The 17,707-nt window shown below is 36.9% G+C and overlaps 3 protein-coding genes and 1 long non-coding RNA gene across 7 annotated transcripts; 1 reads left to right on the top strand and 3 right to left on the bottom strand.

Moving 5' to 3' along the window:
- Positions 1-89: 89 nt before the first annotated feature.
- LOC662093 (solute carrier family 9 member C1) lies at positions 90-9,132 on the bottom strand. 2 transcript variants are annotated; one of them, XM_008201508.3, is made up of 13 exons: positions 8,941-9,132; positions 8,665-8,896; positions 8,316-8,618; positions 7,545-8,268; positions 7,125-7,500; positions 6,751-7,079; positions 5,957-6,702; positions 5,639-5,912; positions 5,342-5,590; positions 5,158-5,296; positions 4,940-5,113; positions 4,361-4,894; positions 4,199-4,316 (listed from the first exon to the last, which is right to left on the bottom strand). In XM_008201508.3, exons 1-12 carry the CDS (start codon positions 9,130-9,132, stop codon positions 4,826-4,828), a joined length of 3,807 nt encoding a protein of 1,268 aa, XP_008199730.2. In that variant the 3' UTR covers positions 4,199-4,316; positions 4,361-4,825. The 2 variants fall into 2 exon arrangements, with proteins under 2 accessions (XP_008199723.2, XP_008199730.2); XM_008201501.3 differs by lacking the exons at positions 4,940-5,113; positions 5,158-5,296; positions 5,342-5,590; ... (6 more) ...; positions 8,665-8,896; positions 8,941-9,132 and adding exons at positions 90-256; positions 304-471; positions 561-699; ... (5 more) ...; positions 2,958-3,681; positions 3,731-4,033 and having other exon boundaries at positions 4,085-4,316; positions 4,361-4,749.
- Positions 9,133-9,206: 74 nt separating this feature from the next.
- LOC662198 (solute carrier family 9 member C1-like) lies at positions 9,207-13,531 on the bottom strand. Of its 2 annotated transcripts, none has more exons than XM_015981649.2 (10): positions 13,340-13,531; positions 13,065-13,296; positions 12,715-13,017; positions 11,942-12,668; positions 11,521-11,896; positions 11,140-11,474; positions 9,827-11,095; positions 9,642-9,780; positions 9,431-9,595; positions 9,207-9,310 (listed from the first exon to the last, which is right to left on the bottom strand). In XM_015981649.2, the coding sequence occupies exons 1-10, from the start codon at positions 13,496-13,498 to the stop codon at positions 9,254-9,256; spliced, it is 3,762 nt and encodes a 1,253-aa protein (XP_015837135.1). In that variant the 5' UTR covers positions 13,499-13,531; the 3' UTR covers positions 9,207-9,253. The 2 variants fall into 2 exon arrangements, with proteins under 2 accessions (XP_015837135.1, XP_064211452.1); XM_064355382.1 differs by having other exon boundaries at positions 13,065-13,289; positions 13,340-13,439.
- A 110-nt stretch (positions 13,532-13,641) lies between these two features.
- LOC135265604 (uncharacterized) lies at positions 13,642-14,549 on the bottom strand. Of its 2 annotated transcripts, XR_010333321.1 has the most exons (3): positions 14,162-14,549; positions 13,984-14,080; positions 13,642-13,934 (listed from the first exon to the last, which is right to left on the bottom strand). It is a non-coding gene; the product is annotated as an uncharacterized LOC135265604 (long non-coding RNA). The 2 variants fall into 2 exon arrangements; XR_010333320.1 differs by lacking the exon at positions 14,162-14,549 and having other exon boundaries at positions 13,984-14,155.
- A 1,934-nt stretch (positions 14,550-16,483) lies between these two features.
- Positions 16,484-17,672, top strand: Der-1 (Derlin-1). Its single transcript, XM_968345.4, has 3 exons — positions 16,484-16,689; positions 16,752-17,111; positions 17,159-17,672. Exons 2-3 carry the CDS (start codon positions 16,758-16,760, stop codon positions 17,561-17,563), a joined length of 759 nt encoding a protein of 252 aa, XP_973438.1. The 5' UTR covers positions 16,484-16,689; positions 16,752-16,757; the 3' UTR covers positions 17,564-17,672.
- The last annotated feature ends 35 nt before the right edge of the window (positions 17,673-17,707 follow it).

Genomic DNA, 17,707 nt, shown 5'->3' with positions numbered 1-17,707 from the left:
CTTTACTATGCTGCTTTCATTGTTTAAATTTGACAAATCAAAAGGATTATAGGAATATGATTATACGTAACATTAATCATTAAAAAACGTAAGTAATTAAACATTTATTCAACACTGTGAACACAAACTAGACAAGTACTTGAACAAATATTAATAATTATGCGGGAGAATGAGCAATTATTATTTATTATTCAGGTGCCGGTGCTACCTGCACTCTCACTTTAGAGGATTTTGACGCTTTAAGTGCAACAATTGTCTGAAACAATTCTAAAATAAATTCACTCATTAAACAATTTTTCATACCGAAGAAGATTGCTTTGCAAGATCTACTACACTTCGAGTCGCTAGTCTTCTTCTGATTTGAGAAGCAAGTCCTTTATTGAGTTTTGTAGACTGTTGTGAAATTCTAGAAGCAGCCGAAAGCCTTTTTTCTAATAGGTGTTGAAGACACCTAACTGACTCCCTGTTTACCTATAAAAAAGTTTATGTTATGCTTATGTGCGAAACTGCTTTTTAACGCTCGAATGTTCCAAGAAAAGATAAACATATTTTGCTTATACCAGGTCACAAGTCTGTTCCTCTTTGACCATTATTTCATAAGGGTCTATATCTTTTGCAGGTATTACCATTATTTTTGTTTCTATATCTGTTTCAATGTTGAGAGCACTACTCTTTGGTAAAATTAATTTCTGACAAGTTCTGAAATTTTAAATCCATCAAGTTTCATTTGCTACTCGTGCGGCCGGCACCTCTGTATGTAGCAAGGAGCGATATAGACTTCCCTCGTGTTGAAATCAACAGCTACTCCTTCTATCAACAACAGTTCCTCGATCATTTCATTAACGGAGAAGACTTTGAAATTGTGTAAATTTGGCATAAAGGAACTTTGTATCACATATTTAATCTTTTCACGGGTGTAAGAGCGATACGAAGGAGTGTTAATCAAAATAGAGATAGCGCGACGGAAAGCAATATTTTTCCAAATTCTGCACTCGATTCTGAAAATCTAGGCTAGCAAAAATTGGGAGTTATTTTACGCACCCATCGACAGGATCAGGGTCTAACGCAATTGCTCTTCTCAAAACGCTTCGTTTTAAAACATAGACTTGACTGTGAGTTTCCGCAATAACCACACCATCGTAGGGTCGCTCAGTAATAGCTGATAATTCTCCGATTGTGTTCCCCGGTACGATGTATTCAGACATGGGTTCTTCAAAACTCAAACCACAAACAAAATCTATGACCGGTAGCGCACCGTGATCTTTTAGTTTATCAATGACGGTTTGTTTCGGTACATAGGACACCAAAAACATTCCTTCAAAATTTTTAAGCAAACTGTCCAATGTTTTAATTAAAAATACCTGTAATTAAAACATATATGCCTTCAACGATTTCACCTTCACTGAAAACGATGTCTCCAGGATCGAATTTTTTTACACAAATGTTAGAATAAAAAAAATCAACGATTTCTTCATTCATATAAGAGATTTCGCTAAACAGGTGTTTGGGTGATAGAGGTGGCACATTTTGAATAGTATTTACACATCTGTATCTTTCATCCAAAGATTTTGATAATTTCTCATACTCGACATTGTCAACCCATCCAGCGACTTTGAGTTCTTCAATATCTTCCTTCATACTGTTCAAAACTGTATTTATGGCTGCTTGTGTTTTGACAGTAGTGGCAACCCATGGTGAATTTTTTTCAACCATGCCTAGGTTTCTTGTCACAGCAAGGCGATCACTTTCTATTCGTTTTCTGATCATTTCTTTTATTTTGTTGTTATCAATAATTTGATGAATATTATCCAAAATTTCTTCTTCGCCTTCCGTATAATTTTTTCCGATTTCGTAAGCCAACGATTTATGTAGTTCAACTTGGGTGTCTAAATACTTGAGTAAAGCAATAGGAACAGCTTTACAACAGTGGCAGTATTTTAGGAGTTTTAAAAGTTCCAAAATTCTTATGCAGAGAAGAATATTCAAGATAACGTCCATGACAAAAACATTGGTATCATCTTTATATTCAAGAATGACAACACTGTGAATGACCAGAGACGCGAAAGAATAACATAATATAATAAATTTAAAGATGTTCCAGCTAGACCTGAAATTTTATTCCAGGTTAATGCTAATGTGTGCACAATTCGGGTATTTTACCCAAAGTAGTTCTTTATGCCATGCTTGTAGATGTATATCCATGAATAAGACAATACCATAAGCAAAAATTCGACAAAATACGCAAGGACAAAAAGACTCTGTCCTAAAACCAGAGAAAAGAACAAGCCGGTGGATGTGTTAACGTAATCTACCATACATAAACTGATGAAAACCACATTGGTAGCAGCAATGATATTTATAGTCAACGGAAAGCTAACATGATTAACGGCGCGATAACACCACAACCTCCATTGATTTCTAGGAGGATTGAAAGTTCGCGTACGCAGAATAGATTGAAAACAATTTCTCAAAAATTTGTAGAAAAAAGTCTACAAAAACAAATATACCTGCAGAATTAAAACACACAACTAACCTCTTTAGTAAAAAGCCTGAAAAGCCCATCTAGTTCAATTAGTCCTTCTTCAGATTCTAGCGCAATTTCTACAGCTTGGTGCATAAGTCTGATGCTTTCCTTTGACAACATTCCGTTTTCGAATTGTCTGGAATAGACAGTTTTCTTAAATTTGAGCATTCTGAGCTTTGCTTCTTTGATCATTTCTTTCATTTCCTTTGAAGTTGGTTCGTTGGGAATGTTTTTTTCACAATCCGGACAAAATGTATATTTATGACCCATGAAGTCGTCTTCTTCATCGTCGTCATCATCGTCTTTGACGAACTGGCTTGTTTTTTTATATGGATGTTTCAACGCAGTTATGCTTGTAACTAGTGGCCAATTAGCGTCTGAGAGAAATCTAGAGGGAAAGAAATGAAAAGGAATAAATATCTATACAATCAACCTGTCCATCTTGAGTATGGCCATAGCTCGTCCCCTAGCTTCGTAAATAGACTTCATACAAGCATTCATGTTAATCTGGCGGGAAACAGATATTTCTGATAAACCCAGGGTTTTTAAAAGAACTGGTAGAAGACTTCCATTTATGAGAAGCAATAAAATGTAGTTTCCAACAGTGTGCACGAAGAAAAGTTGCCATTTGTGTTTATCGTCTTTGTAAATATTTTTTAATTGTGTCGCCAAGTCTAATGCTATGGGATTTTTTAAGCCTCCCCAAACACAAATGGCCAAGCTTTGGAAGGACATTCCGTATCCGATTCGATTTAAAATTGGCAAAAAAATAAAAAATGACAAAAACCGCGTCATATTGTTGACGAGATAAGTCACAATGATTATAACATATTCTTTAAAATAAAGATCGTTTTCGAGATAGCGTGGAGTTGAAATTCCTGCGTTAACCAAAATGATTGCGTTGAACGAGTATATAATCATTATCCAAAAATCCACAAGGTCGTTATTTACTGATGTAGGAAGAGATAATCGTTCTCTACTCATTAAAATTCCTACAATCGAGGTGGCAATGAATCCACCGAAACAAATCCATCGCGTAAATAAGAAACTTGTATATGCTACTGACAAGGTGAGCAGCATAAGTTTGGTTGAATCGTTGTAAGAAAATTTCATTAAAAACACACCTATCCAGCCAAATAAATAACCCAGTGGAACCGCTGAAAAGAAGTGTTGTTTTTAATTATTGTAAAAAATTGTATTAAATACCTAATATCAGCACTCGTAAACTTATACACACGAACTGGTACCACCTTACAGTCCACCCTTCATAAGCAGACACCAGAAAATCATGAAAGGTAACAGAAACGATTACCGAAAAGAGAGTTTCACCCTGCAGCAAGACTGTCACGTGTTTATTTTGAATATTTGAGTCTCTCAAATATATGAGAATGTATAAAGGATACACGACGCTGTTAAGACTGCCAAAAATTAGACCATCGAGGGAACCCCATTCAGGATTAATCACTAATCTCATCATCAAGCCAGTCAAGCAAGAACTAATAATGAGGGCTGAAATCAAAATTATTAATGAAACATTTATTTCAATGCAATTTCACAAACATGGTCCTGATAATATGAATATTTGCGCAAACGATCTCAAAAATGCATGAAAGTCTATACAGAATGAAGTAGTGAATATAACGGCTGGTAAATAAACAACTTCTACTCCTAAAAGCGGTATTTCTGCAGCATTTGCCATTCTTCTCATAAAGTCGTTGTACCATGAGCCTACTCCCCACAAAATGCCGATAAAAATGGGGATAACAGTGTAAGGAATTGCGACTCCATAGGTCTGGAGTTAAGCTTAAAAACGGCCAGAGAACTTGGACAACTTACCTTCATAAAGAAGCGAATTATAGCCAGCATAAGGATGCTACCAAAGAAAAAAATATACTTAAGTGGGCGGTCTCTTTCATGCTCAATTATTTTATCCAAGTCTTCATCAGATTGGACAGAGGAACTTAATTCGAAAATGCTACAAAGTAACAAAATTAACACGATTTTTTTCAACATTTTCATGACGTTTTCGGGATGTTTTTTTGTTCCCAATAGTTACTATAAGGTACTTGTGGAAACAAAATAGACAGTCAGGTATTACTATAAGATACTATAAGGTACCAAAGGTAATAATAAACGTTGCCAGGTAAAATAACTATTTATTTTCTTGAAAATAAGTAAAATGATGTTCTTGGTGGGGTACAGAAATTATTGGAGTTATTTTTAAAAGTTGTCGAACATATTTATTTCAAATACAAACATTACAATACATAAACACAAATAAACAATTGAAGAAACAGCGAGTTATTGCTCGGGTGTTGGCCCTACTTGCAACCTAACTTTGGATGATTTTGACGTGTGAATGGTATGTGCCTAAAACATCATTAAGCTTAAAGTATTTTAAAATTGTTTCTGTACCGATACAGATTTCGTCGAACTAATATCTGCGACACTTCGGTCTGAGAGTTTCTGTTTGAGGAGTGAAATAACTCCTTTATTAAGTTTCGACGACTGCTGTGATAATCTTGATGAACCAGTAGAAGCCTTTTTTTGTATTAGGTGATGAAGGCACCTAATCGACTGGTTGTCCACCTAAAAAAATGTGTTTCTTTCAACTAATCATGTTTTGCATATACCAGATCGCAAGTTCGTTCTTCATTGACCATTATTTCGTACGGATCGACGTCTTTTGCCGGTATTATCATTAGTTTTGTTTCTATATCCGTTTCTATGTTGACACCGCTACTTTTCGGCAGAATTAGTTTTTGACAAGCTCTGAAATTGAATTATAGCTCTGTTATGAAACACTTGAGGTTGTACCGTTGTATGTAGCAAGGAGCGACATAAACCTCTCTCGTATTGAAGTCAACGGCCACTCCTTCTATTAACAATATATCCTCAATCATTTCATTTACCAAGAACATTTTGTAGTTAGACAAGTTCGGTACAAACGACCGTTGTATGATATATTTAATCTTGTCTCGGGTATATGAGCGATAGGTGGGAGTATTAATTAAAATAGAAATAGCGCGACGAAAAGCTATATTTTTCCAAATTCTACACTCGATTCTGAAAATAATAATAAGGTAAAATAGCACAAGCCAACATTTTATCTACCCATCGACGGGATCATCATCTATATTAATTGCTCTTTTCAAAATGTTTCGTTTTATAACACAGACTTGACTATGTGTTTCGGCAATGATAACGCCATCATAGGGTCGCTCAGTAATAGCTGATAATTCTCCGATTGTATTCCCCGGTACGATAAATTCAGACGTGGGTTCTTCAGTACTCATGGTGGAAATGAAATCTATGACCGGTAAAGCACCGCGCTCTTTTAGCTTTTCGGTGACGGTTTGTTTCGGAACATAGGACACCAGGAACATTCCTTCAAAAAATTAAAAAAAAATTCAAAGAATTAGGCTAAATTACCTGTAATTAGAATGTAGACGCCTTCAACGATTTCACCTTCATTGTAGACGATGTCTCCAGGATCGAATTTTTTTATGCAAACGTTGGTGTAGAGAAAGTCGACAATATCCTCGTTCATATAAGTAATTTCTTTAAACATGTGTTCTGGGGATGGTGGTGGCACATTCTGGATAGTATTTACATATCTGTATCTCTCGTCCAGAGACTTTAGTAATTTCTCATGTTCGACGTCGTCAACCCATCCTGACACTTTTAATTCGTAGATGTCTTCCTTCATGCTGTTCAAAACCGTATTTATGGCTGCTCGCGTTTTGACAGTGGTGGCAACCCATGGCGATTTTTTTTCAACAATACCAAGATTTCTTGTAACAGCAAGCCTGTCGCTTTCGATACGCTTTCTAATAATCTCTTTTATTTTTTGGTTGTCAACGATTTGATGCATGTTGTCTAAAATTTCTTCTTCGCCTTCGGTGTAATTTTTCCCGATTTCGTAAGCTAACGATTTGTTTAATTCAACTTGAGTATCTAAATACTTAAGTAAAGCAACTGGGACGGCTTTGCAACTATTGCAATATTTTAGGAATTCCAGAAGTTCCAAAGTCCTTATGCAAAGAAGGATACTTAAGATAATGTCCATGATATAAACATATTTATCGTCTTTATAATTTAAAATAATAACACTATGAATAATCAAAGACGCAGCTGAGTAACATAAAATAATAAATTTAAGAACGTTCCAGAACGATCTGAAATTCTATTTCGTGTTGAGTCATAACAAATTTCGGATATTTTACCCAAAGTAGTTTTTTATTCCATGTTGGTAGATGTATATCCAGGAATTGGACAAAACTCTTAGCACAAATTCGGTAAAATAAGCGAGAACGAAAAGACTCTCTCCTAAAACCAGAGAAAAGATCAAGCCAGAAGATGTGTCTATGCGATCTGATAGACATAAACTGATGAAAATTATATTAGTAACAACAATGACGTTCATAATTAGTGGAAAAGCAAAGTGATTCACGGCATGGTAACACCACAACCTCCAGTATTTTCTAGGAGGATTGAAACTTTTTGTTCGCAGAATAGATTGGAACAAGTATCTGAGAAATTTGTAGAAAGTGTTCTAAAATAAAACTTGACTATAAACATGCGATGCAACAGAACAAACCTCTTTAGTAAAAAGTCTAAAGAGCCCATCCAGTTCAATCATCCCTTCTTCAGATTCCGTTGCAAGTTCTATAGCTTGGTGCAGTAGTCTGATACTTTCTTTGGATAACATTCCATTTTCGAACTGTCGGGAATAAACAGTCTTCTTGAATTTGAGCATTCGAGCTTTGGCTTCTTTGATCATTTCTTTCATTTCCCTGGAAGTTGGTTCATTGGGAATGTTTTTTTCACAATCTGGACAAAACGTATATCTATAACCCATGAAGTTATCTTCGTCTTCGTCTTCTTCGTCGTCCTCCACTTGGCTTGTTTTTTTGTACGGATGCCTTAAAGCCGTTAAGCTTGTAACTAATGGCCAGTTGGCGTCTGAAAGAAATCTTTGGGAGAAAATATAGAACAACTGCAAAATCATATAATTAACCTGTCCATCTTTAGAATGGCAATAGTTGATGCTCTGGCTTCATAAATAGACTTCATACAAGCATTCATGTTAATTTGTCTGGAATTTGATATTTCTGATAAGCCCAAAGATTTTAAAAGAATTGGTAGAAGGCTTCCATTGATGAGAAGAGTCAAAATGTAAACACCAACAGTGTGCAAAAAGAATATTTGCCATTTGTATACGTCTATTTGTATAGTATCTTTTAGATTTACTGCAAGATTTAATCCTATTGGATTTTTTAAGCCCCCCCAAATACATATGGCTAAGTTGTGGAAAGTCATTCCGTATCCAAGTCGACTCAAAATCGGCAAAAAAAGGAAAAACGACAAACATCTCGTCATGCTGTTTACGAGATAGGTCACAATGACTATAACGTAGTCTCTGAAATAAATATCGTTGCCAAGGAATGTGGGGGTTACGACCCCCACATTTACGAGGATGACCGCATTCAAGGCACTTGTAATCATTGCCCAAAAATCTCTAAGGTCCTGGTCTATTTCTTTTGAAAGAGACATTCGTTCTTTACTCATGAGAATTCCTACAACCGTGGTTGCGGTGAGTCCACCAAAACAAATCCAACGCGAGAAGTAGAAAGTTGTGTATGCCAGTGACAAAGTAAGTAGCATAAGTTTGACACTATCATTGTAAGAAAATTTCATCAAAGTAACACCAAGCCATCCAAATAAGTAACCCATTGGTATCGCTGGAAAAGTTCTAAATATTTGTCAAATTTCCGTTGCATACAAATACCAATCAAGAACAATCGTAAGATGGAACACGCGAACTGGTACCAGTGTATCACCCATCCTTCACGGTTAGCCGTGAAAAATTCATGCAAGATAACAGCGACTATTGACGAAAAGAGAGTTTCCCCTTGAAGCAAAACTGTCACATGATGGCTCTGAATGTTTGATTCCTTCAAGTAGTTGAGAATGTATAAAGGATACACCGCGCTGTTCAGATTGGCAAAAATTAAACCATCTATGTACTGCCAATTAGTGTTAAGTACCAGTCGCATCAACATTCCGAACATGCAAGCACTGAGAAATAAGGCTACCAACAAAGTGAGAACCGAAAGTATTTTAAAGGCACGCTAAACCTGGTCCAGATATTATGAATAGTTGCGTCAAAGACCTCCAAAACGCATGAACATCTATACAGAAGGCAGTAGTAAAGATAATAGCTGGCAAATAAACCTCTCCGATGTGATGGATCGGTACTCGGGCCACACTTGACATTCTTTGCATAAAAGTACTGTGCGATGTGCCAACTCCCCACAAAATGCCAATGAGGATGGCAAAGAGATAATGAGGAACGGGAATTCCAGCAAACTGAAGTTGCACTTGATTTACCGTTAAGAATTTTGGGTACTTACCTTCACAAAGAAGCGAATGACAGACACTAAGAGGATGATTCCAAACAGAAAAATGTACTTTAGTGGCCGATCAGCTTCATAGTCAAGCATTTGTTCATGGGTCATATTGTTCTGTGGTTTTACGTGACAAACACCTAATCGGTAAAAGCTAAAAAGTAGGAAAATCAGAACAAGATTTCTTAAGATCTTCATGACTTGTGATTGTTTGACACGATTGAGAGTTGTTTTATTGTTGCTAGGGACGATTTTGCATGAACCAACAGAAATTGAAATAGAAACCTTTATTAACAGACTTAACAAACAAATAACTTAATTAATTAGGTCCAGAACTGCTCGATAATTTCGACTTAGATGATGCCTGTGATGACACCTAAAAACATTCGATTTAACGCAAATGTTTCATGTCTCAGCTGAGACTTTCTTTGACGAAAAAAGGTAATAAGATAGCTTTAGACCGAGAAAGACTCAGCTGTGACAAAAACTGTCTTACGAAAATCATTTTGCTTTTCGTTGAATCGACCGCTCCTCCCATTTTCCTCCTCATATGTTTGGTAAGGCTTGGAACTCCGACTTTTTTATGTTTAGCAAATCTATTGCTCAAAAACGCCTTCGTTTGAATTAAATGTTGCAAACATTTACTCGTTTCGTTGCTTACCTAAAACATTGTTTTAGTTTTAAACTTTTGTCACTAAGAGTACTACTAGTTCGCAAGTTCTTTCTTCATGTATCATTATCTCATACTCATCAAAATCTTTGGCTGGAATTATCAAAAGTTTAGTTTCTACCATTACGTCCAAATTGGCAAAACTGCTTCTCGGCAGTATGAGTCTCTGACATGCTCTATAAAAATTCTGTGAATTAAAGTATTTTAATGTTGAGGTGTCACCTCGGAATGTAACACGGAGCGGCATATACGTCCCTCGTGTTAAAGTCAACAACGAGGCCTTCTATGAGTATAATATCTTCCATCATCTCATTTACGACGAAAACTTTGTAATTTGAGAGGTTCGGTAAAAACGAGCGTTCAAGTGTGTACTTCAGGTTTTGCTGTGTTACAGACCGGAAGGAAGGGACGTTCATCATGACAGTCAATGCTCTCCTGAAGCTGATGTATTTCCATATTCGGCACTCGAATCCGTTGACCGGATCGTCATCCATTTCCATCGCTTTTTTAATAAAAGGTTTATACAAAACATAAACTTGACTGTGGGTTTCCGACAAGATTTTGCCATCGTAGCCTCTTCCAGTCAGTGTTGAGAGCTCGCCTATGCTGTTCCCTGGAACGATGTATTCGCTCATGGGTTCGTCGTAAGTGAGTGAACATATGTGATCCACAACAGGTATGGCACCCTTTTCTTTCAAATTGTCAAGAATTAAAGGATGTGGTGTATAAGATGCCATGAGCATCCCCGAGATCAAAATGTAGATTCCTTCCAAATTTTCCCCTTCTTTTATTACTACCTCACCCGGATCAAACTTTTTTGTGGACACATTGGTATACAAAAATTCTATCAGTTCGGGTTCTTCTGCCATGTAAGGGATTTCCTTAAACACAGCTTTACTTGTCGGGGGCGGGATGAGTTTCACCGAATCAACATATTTGTATCTTTTAGACAAAGATTTCAAAAGTTTGTCATATTCAAGGTCGTCGACCCAACCCGAAAGTTTTAACTCGTAAATATCGTCTTTCATACCATTTAGGACTGTCCTCATAGCTAGTCGTGTTTTGACAGTCGTGGTAACCCAGGGCGATTCTTTCTGGGCCAAACCTAATCTTTTGGTGATCGCAAGACGATCATTTTCGATTCTCTCTCTTATACTTTCCCTAATTTTGTCATTGTCGACGATTTGATGAAGGTTCTCCAAGATCTCTTCTTCCCCGGTGATGTAACACTTTCCCAATTCAAATGCCAAAGCCCTATGTTTGTCGACTTTAGCGTCCAAATATTTTGACAAGGCGACTGGAAGTCTTTGACAAAAAGCCAAGTAGTTGACAAGTCTCAAAAGCTTCAGTGATCGTAGTATCAGAAGAAAGCAAAGTGCTAAATCCACGTAATAGCACATATGAGCTCCTGTCAAGTTCAGAGTAGCATGAAAGACAATTATCATAAAAACACCAAGTAAAATTATGAATTCTAAGACGTTGCAACACGATCTGAAACAAAACTCAAGTTTTGATGTTTTTAAAACTTGCTATACCTAAAGTAGGTGCGAAATCCATGCCTGCAAACCCAAATCCACGAATAGGCAAAGATTTTTAACAAAAATTCAGTAAAGTACACAACAAAAAAGAAAATATCAGCGTTGACGATAACAATATACATCACGTCGTCTTTCTCCACACGTACGGCAAAGTAATATAGGATGAATACCATCTGAAATAAAACCACCAGGTTCATGAAAATGGTAAAGGCAACATGGGTGACAATGCGGTAACACCACAAACGCCACTCCAATCGCGGCGGCTTCACTGTGTCACTCTTGTTTCTGAGGAACTTCTGGAGGTGATTTCGCAGAAACCTAAAGAAGAAAACCTGAGAGAGTTCGATTTGCGAGAAATGCTCGCCGGGCGGAAACAACCTCTTTCTCGAACAGTTTGTAAAGGCCATCGAGTTCGATCACCGCTTCTTGGCTGTCCATCGCGATTTCGACTGTTTGGTGCATTGTTCGAATTGCATGTCTTGAAATCATCCCATTTTCGTATTGCCTCGAATAGGCAGTTTTTTTCAGCTTGAGAATCCGAAGTTTGGCTTCCTTCATCATGTCTTTCATTTCTTTTGGAGTGGGTTCGTTTGGTACCTCTTTTTGACAGTCAGGGCAAAAGGTGAATTTGTAAGCGAGAAGGTACTCGTCTTCCTGTTCCTCTTGTTCGGCTTCGGTTGAAGCTTTTTTCCTGTAGGGGTGTTCCATAGTTGTGCATTTAGTTACCAAAGGCCAATTCGCATCCGAAAGGAACCTTGAAATTGTTTTTGTGGGGGGACAAATGATGATTTTGAGTTACCTGTCCATTTTTAGGATCGCCATAGTGCGTGTTCTTGCTTCGTTTATGAATTTTAGGCAATTGTTCATGTTGATTCTGCGGGAAAGTGATAGTTCCATTAATCCCAGAGATCTCAATAGAACTGGTATGAAAGTGGCATTAATGAACAGCATCAACATGTAGAGACCCACGACATGTAAATAAAGGATTTGTCTTCGGTGACTGTTCTCTCCATAGACTTTCATAGTCAAGTCTACTGCTAAATTTAAAATTAGAGGGTTTTTTAAGCCTCCCCAAACACAAATTAGCATGTTTTGGAACGACATTCCATAACCAGTTCTTGACAAAATCGGCGAAAATAAGAAGAAACTAAGAAATCGTGTCACATTCGCCATGAGATAAGTGACCAGGACTAGGACATATTCCTTCATTTGTACATTTATTCGTAAAGTAATCGGTGCTATGACTCCAGCCACAACAAAAAGAATCCCGCACATCATGATAATAACCATCTTCCAGAAATTAATAATTGACTCTTCCCTCTCTTTCGAAAGAGTTGCTCGCGCTCTGCCCATGAAAATTCCGCAAATGGTACAAGCGGGAAGTCCAGCGCTTGAAATCCATTGAACGATGTAATAACTCATGTAGCACATTGATATTGTTACTATTAAAAGCCCAGAAGTGTCAGTATACGAAAGTTTCATGAGAAACGTTCCAAAAACTCCAAAGAGGTAACCAAGGGGCAAAGCTAAATCTGGGTTTAGTCAGAGTTAGGAACAGAATTTCCAACAGACCAACAACCACGGTCCGCACCAGCCCCATTAACCACTGGTACCAGTGGACAATCCAGCCTCCAATGTGGAGCCCCAACATTTGTGTGAATGCCACAGCGATTGAAACCGAGAGAAGGGTCTCCCCTTCAAGCAAAATTGCCACGCATTTCGTGCGATGTCCGGACTCTTTCAATAAGCGGAGCATTTCAGTGGGGTAGATAGCCTGTGTTAGTGCCCCAAAGTAGAGACTATCGACCACTGTCCACTTCCGGTCGATCACCAATCGCATCAAAATCCCAAACATAGCGCTCGCGAGAAGAGCAACTGACTAAAAATGTCGTACGATTGATGCGATATTTACGAGTACCTACCTGGGAAAGAAATAACGAAAATTTGGGGAAAAGAATACAGGAAGGTGTGAATGTCCATGCAGATGGCGGTGCTGAAGACCATTGCCGGAAGGAAGATGACATCGAATTCATTGATGATAGTTGGCCAAACTAAAGAGACGTCTTCCATCCAAGGACTGTACCAAGTTCCGACTCCCCACAGGACACCGCAAGTCATGCACACGGCGGCGTAAGGGACGGGGATTCCTTTGTTCTGGTTGGGGTTAAATCTCTGACTGAACGTAGGGAAAACTTACAATGATGAAGTGGCGGGTCTTCGTTACCAGTAAAAGACAGCCGAAGATGAAAATGTATTTGACGGAGAAATCTGGAGGAGGTCGCTTCTTTGGTGTGTCCTCTGCCAAGATTTGAGCCAAATATAACAGGAAAATAATGATAGAAAGTTTTCGGAACATTTTGTGAGACTTTTGGCTTGGAATTAGTTTGTTTCCAAGGTTTTTGATAATTAAATATTTCGTCGATAGGGCGAGTCGATGGTTATTTTATTTTGTCGGTATGCGGAATTAAAAGTGATGGGGCGATTAAAAATAAAGGCGTGTCGTTATAAATAATTTATTATAATAAAAATACAACAAACGTATTTTAAGGTCCAGGTGAAAACTTAAATGTCATAGAACCACTAAGTACTTTTAAAAGATTCTTCGCTACAGATACTGTAGAAATCTCCGTCTCGCGACATCGTTGACTTGACACTATAATACGATTTGATGCTATGCATACTAGAAACACTGGATTCCGTCCCTGTCCGCTCTCGATAGGGACTATTTGAACCATTTTCCCCTGTGCCGTTCACATTTATAACGCTAATTTGAGTATTTTGAGATTCGTTCACTACAAACACCCAGTTAGAAGTTATTAAAACACAAACATTGCAACTTACCCGAATTTGAGTTGGCATTTTCTTCTGTTTTAACATTTTTGTCTCGCCGACAGCAGCAAATATCCCAAAACATGTTCGTCTTTACACTCGACACACTCTTAACAAATAAGGTGTTTTAAAGTTCAACATTAAAAACATTAAAGTGCAAAGTTTGATAAACGAGATAAAGCATTCCTACCTGCGGGTTATCAGATGTGAGTAATTAAAATAACAACAGATTTTTCGCTAATCTTAGTGACATCACTTTTGGCGCCCTTAGAAATTTTTCTAAATCTTCTCAAATAGGTGTGGTCTGTGGAACGCTTCTGATAAGCCGATTTGTGGTTTGAACTTTAAATCTTCTCATAAAAGTTGATTCCATTGTTCATTTTTTATGGACGCTTTCGTTGAACTCTGATAAAGTTAGTTATATTGGATCTGTGCGTGTTATCTTGGCGGGCAAACATGGGAATATTAGAAAAAATTAGAACAACTGATGGTAGTTTATCAATATCAGCGACATATCGAAATCGCTGTGATAAGAAACCTAAGTTGAACCTATTTATTTAAAAAAAAGTTTTACAGCGGCGAATGTAGACCCTTTAGTAAGTTCAGGACACGCCACAAATTTTAAATGTGATTCTTACATTTTACAAATTAATTCTTCAGAAATATTTAAATGAAAGAAAGAACATTCTTTACAATTTATTGCAGTGTAATGCAAATTACGGAAACAAAAACTCTAGCATTAGTTAGTTAGTCGTAAATTCACTGTTTTATTAAGGAGAATTTGAGCAATTTTGCTGCTTGTTTCACAGCAGTTTTAAGTAACTTTTTTGAAACTTATTTACAGGATACAGTTCTACTCAGGCTGTATGGGTGAAAGTATTTTAAAATCTATCAGTGCTTTATTTAATTCCGAAAAAATCCTGAAAACTGTTTTTTGAGCATTATTTCACATCAACATTGTGTTAAAAAGAAAATAAATGACTTTGGTCCTGTATTACGAGTAGACTGTTGGGAATAAAGTTATGCGCTTGTTTCAATTCATTGTCGCACATTTACAGATAGGGTTTTCGTAATAGACTCGTTTACTGAACGCTTATTCTCACATGCCAATTTTGTTGCTGAATTAGAATCTGAAGTTAGTTTTTGTCGTTATTGTGAAACTTTTTTAAATCCTTAAAATTGGTCAATTTTTGTGTCTACTAGTCAAAAATTCCTTCTGGTTAAAGTTAGAAACTTCTTTTTTGGAAATAAATGCTCAGTGAATAAGTAGTTTTTAAGTTTCAGTTTTGAGAAAAGAAAAATGGGAAAATTAGAACACACTACCAATACAAAGGAAAATACGCGGCAATGCCACTTCAAGCGCATATGGCAGTAACTTTAAATTGCAATAACTTGAGTGTCATAAATAATCATAAAACATATCGAAATGATTCTTGCACCAACAATTTATCTCAGCTGTTAGCTTCGTTTCATGATTATGCATAGGTTTAACTTTTAAGAAAAAAATTCTCATCTCTACTAGACAAATATGTAACGTTACAAGAAAACTGCTATTTTCTCAGTCTTCTTTTGTTGAAACTAAAACTTGTGTGTAATTGTTACAATCCACATCCATTGAGGATTTTTTTTTATAAAAAAATGAAGTTTCTAGCTTTATCCAGAAGGAAGATATAACGATGTAAACACAAAACTTGACCAATTTTAAGTTCTTCAAAAATTTCCAAGGAAACGCCTTTTTCATCATGAAGGCAATTCCAAACAAAAAATCGAAGTTGATTCAAAGTCAGCTGTAAATTTTGCATAAGAATCAGTTTAAAACCCGAAGGGACAAATAAATTATTAATTATTGTGCGCTGCTGATGGACCCTGTTGATCTAGAGTATATAAAATATGTGACGGCAAATGACTTTTGGACACTTATCTTGGAAAGACACCCCTTAAAAAAAAGGATAGCACAGGGACAGGAATATCGCTTTTAGTTCCAAGTGAAGTTACCTATTCTTCTTTTTACAAACTTAATTGGCGCAGACAGTACAAAATGTTTTGTGATTTCATCTTTTGTTTGTAAAAAAAATAATATGAAGACTTCAATATGTTCATCGATGCTCATAGTGCAGTAAGTTTTATTTTCTCGGTCTTTTTTTAACGAAAGGAAATAACAAAAAAACAAATTGTGTATCATGTTCTAAGAGCAAAATTGTGCTTCAAAGGCTAGACCCATGGCGTGTAAGTTTTAATACGTAACGGAAAATACAAAATGATTTTTACAAAACCATTTAACAAGTTTTTCTGTAATCTGCAATTGTACCTATTAATAAATAAGATGTGTTGGATTCTATGTTGCAAACCCCGTGTTGAGGTTTAAAGTAAAATATCTTAGCTCTAAATTAGTCAATTATAGCACAGACATCAAAATTGGGGAACTTTTTTGATCTCAAAAATGCAGATAGTTTCCTGAAGCCAAAAAGGTAAAACTAGGCAACCACCAATCCCTATCACCTTTTTGACATCTACGTCACCCATTTGGAAATTTTGACAATTGACAGCCCCATTGACTGAGTTTGATTTGTCATGTTAGCGAATTTATTGAATATTTAGAACCAGAAAACACGTATCCTTTTCACACTTCTTCGGAATTAATGATTTTTAAAACCTACCACTTGGTGTTATGACTGTGTTACTATAAATACTGGGAGAGTTGCATTACCAAATTTGCTAGTAAGTTAGGTTATGTTTGTTTGATTTCTTTATGTTTTGTTCAATGAAACGTTGTATTTAAGGTCGAAATGTCTGATTTCGGGGACTGGTACCGAAATGTACCGATTTTTACAAGATATTGGTTATCATCAACTGTTGGACTGACGCTGTTGGGACGTTTTGGTATCTTGAAGCCTCACAATTTAGTTTTGTTCCTAGAGCCCCTAAAACGCTTCCAAATATGGAGGCTGGTGACTTCAGCCTTGTATTACCCTCTCAATCCAAGCACCGGCTTTCACTATCTGATCAATTTATATTTTCTTTATAATTACTCAAGGAGGTTGGAAGAGGGTGTTTACGCCGGCAAGCCTGCAGACTATTTCTTCCTCCTTATTTTCAACTGGATTTGTTGCGTCATCGTGGGATTGCTTCTTGAAATGCCCGTAAGTTCTTCAAAACTCTTTTAAGTCGAAATAACCCTTTTTTCCAGTTATTGCTAGACCCCATGATCCTCTCAGTACTATACATTTGGTGTCAGCTTAACAAAGACACGATTGTGAATTTCTGGTTTGGAACCCGCTTCAAGGCAATGTACCTCCCTTGGGTGTTGTTGGCCTTTAACATGGTCATATCAGGGGGTGGTGTCCAAGAACTGATTGGCATTTTAATTGGACACTTGTACTTTTTTCTCATGTTCAAGTACCCACAAGAACTGGGGGGCCCTGCTTTAATACAAACCCCCTCCATTCTAAAGCAATGGTTCCCGGATCAAGTGGGCGGTGTACATGGGTTTGGGGTGCCCCCACAGAGACAACAAAGACCAAATCAAGAGCCCCGCGGCAGGTTTTTCGGGGGGCATAACTGGGGCCGAGGCCATGTCCTTAACGGGAACTAAATCTGTAATTGTGGTTCATTTTATTAAGTATATTTAATTAAAGATTTAATTACTACTACAATTTAAGTGCTTTTGTTTTATTAATGTTTTAATAAAATTCTGGAACGTTTAGTGTTTTTGTCGCATTGGTTGGTAATAGTGTTT

The sequence above is a fragment of the Tribolium castaneum genome, chromosome 3, assembly GCF_031307605.1.
Source record: "Tribolium castaneum strain GA2 chromosome 3, icTriCast1.1, whole genome shotgun sequence".
Lineage (NCBI taxonomy): Eukaryota > Metazoa > Arthropoda > Insecta > Coleoptera > Tenebrionidae > Tribolium > Tribolium castaneum.
Note: the sequence above shows the minus strand (reverse complement) of the source record. Positions and strands in the feature narration are given on the sequence as shown.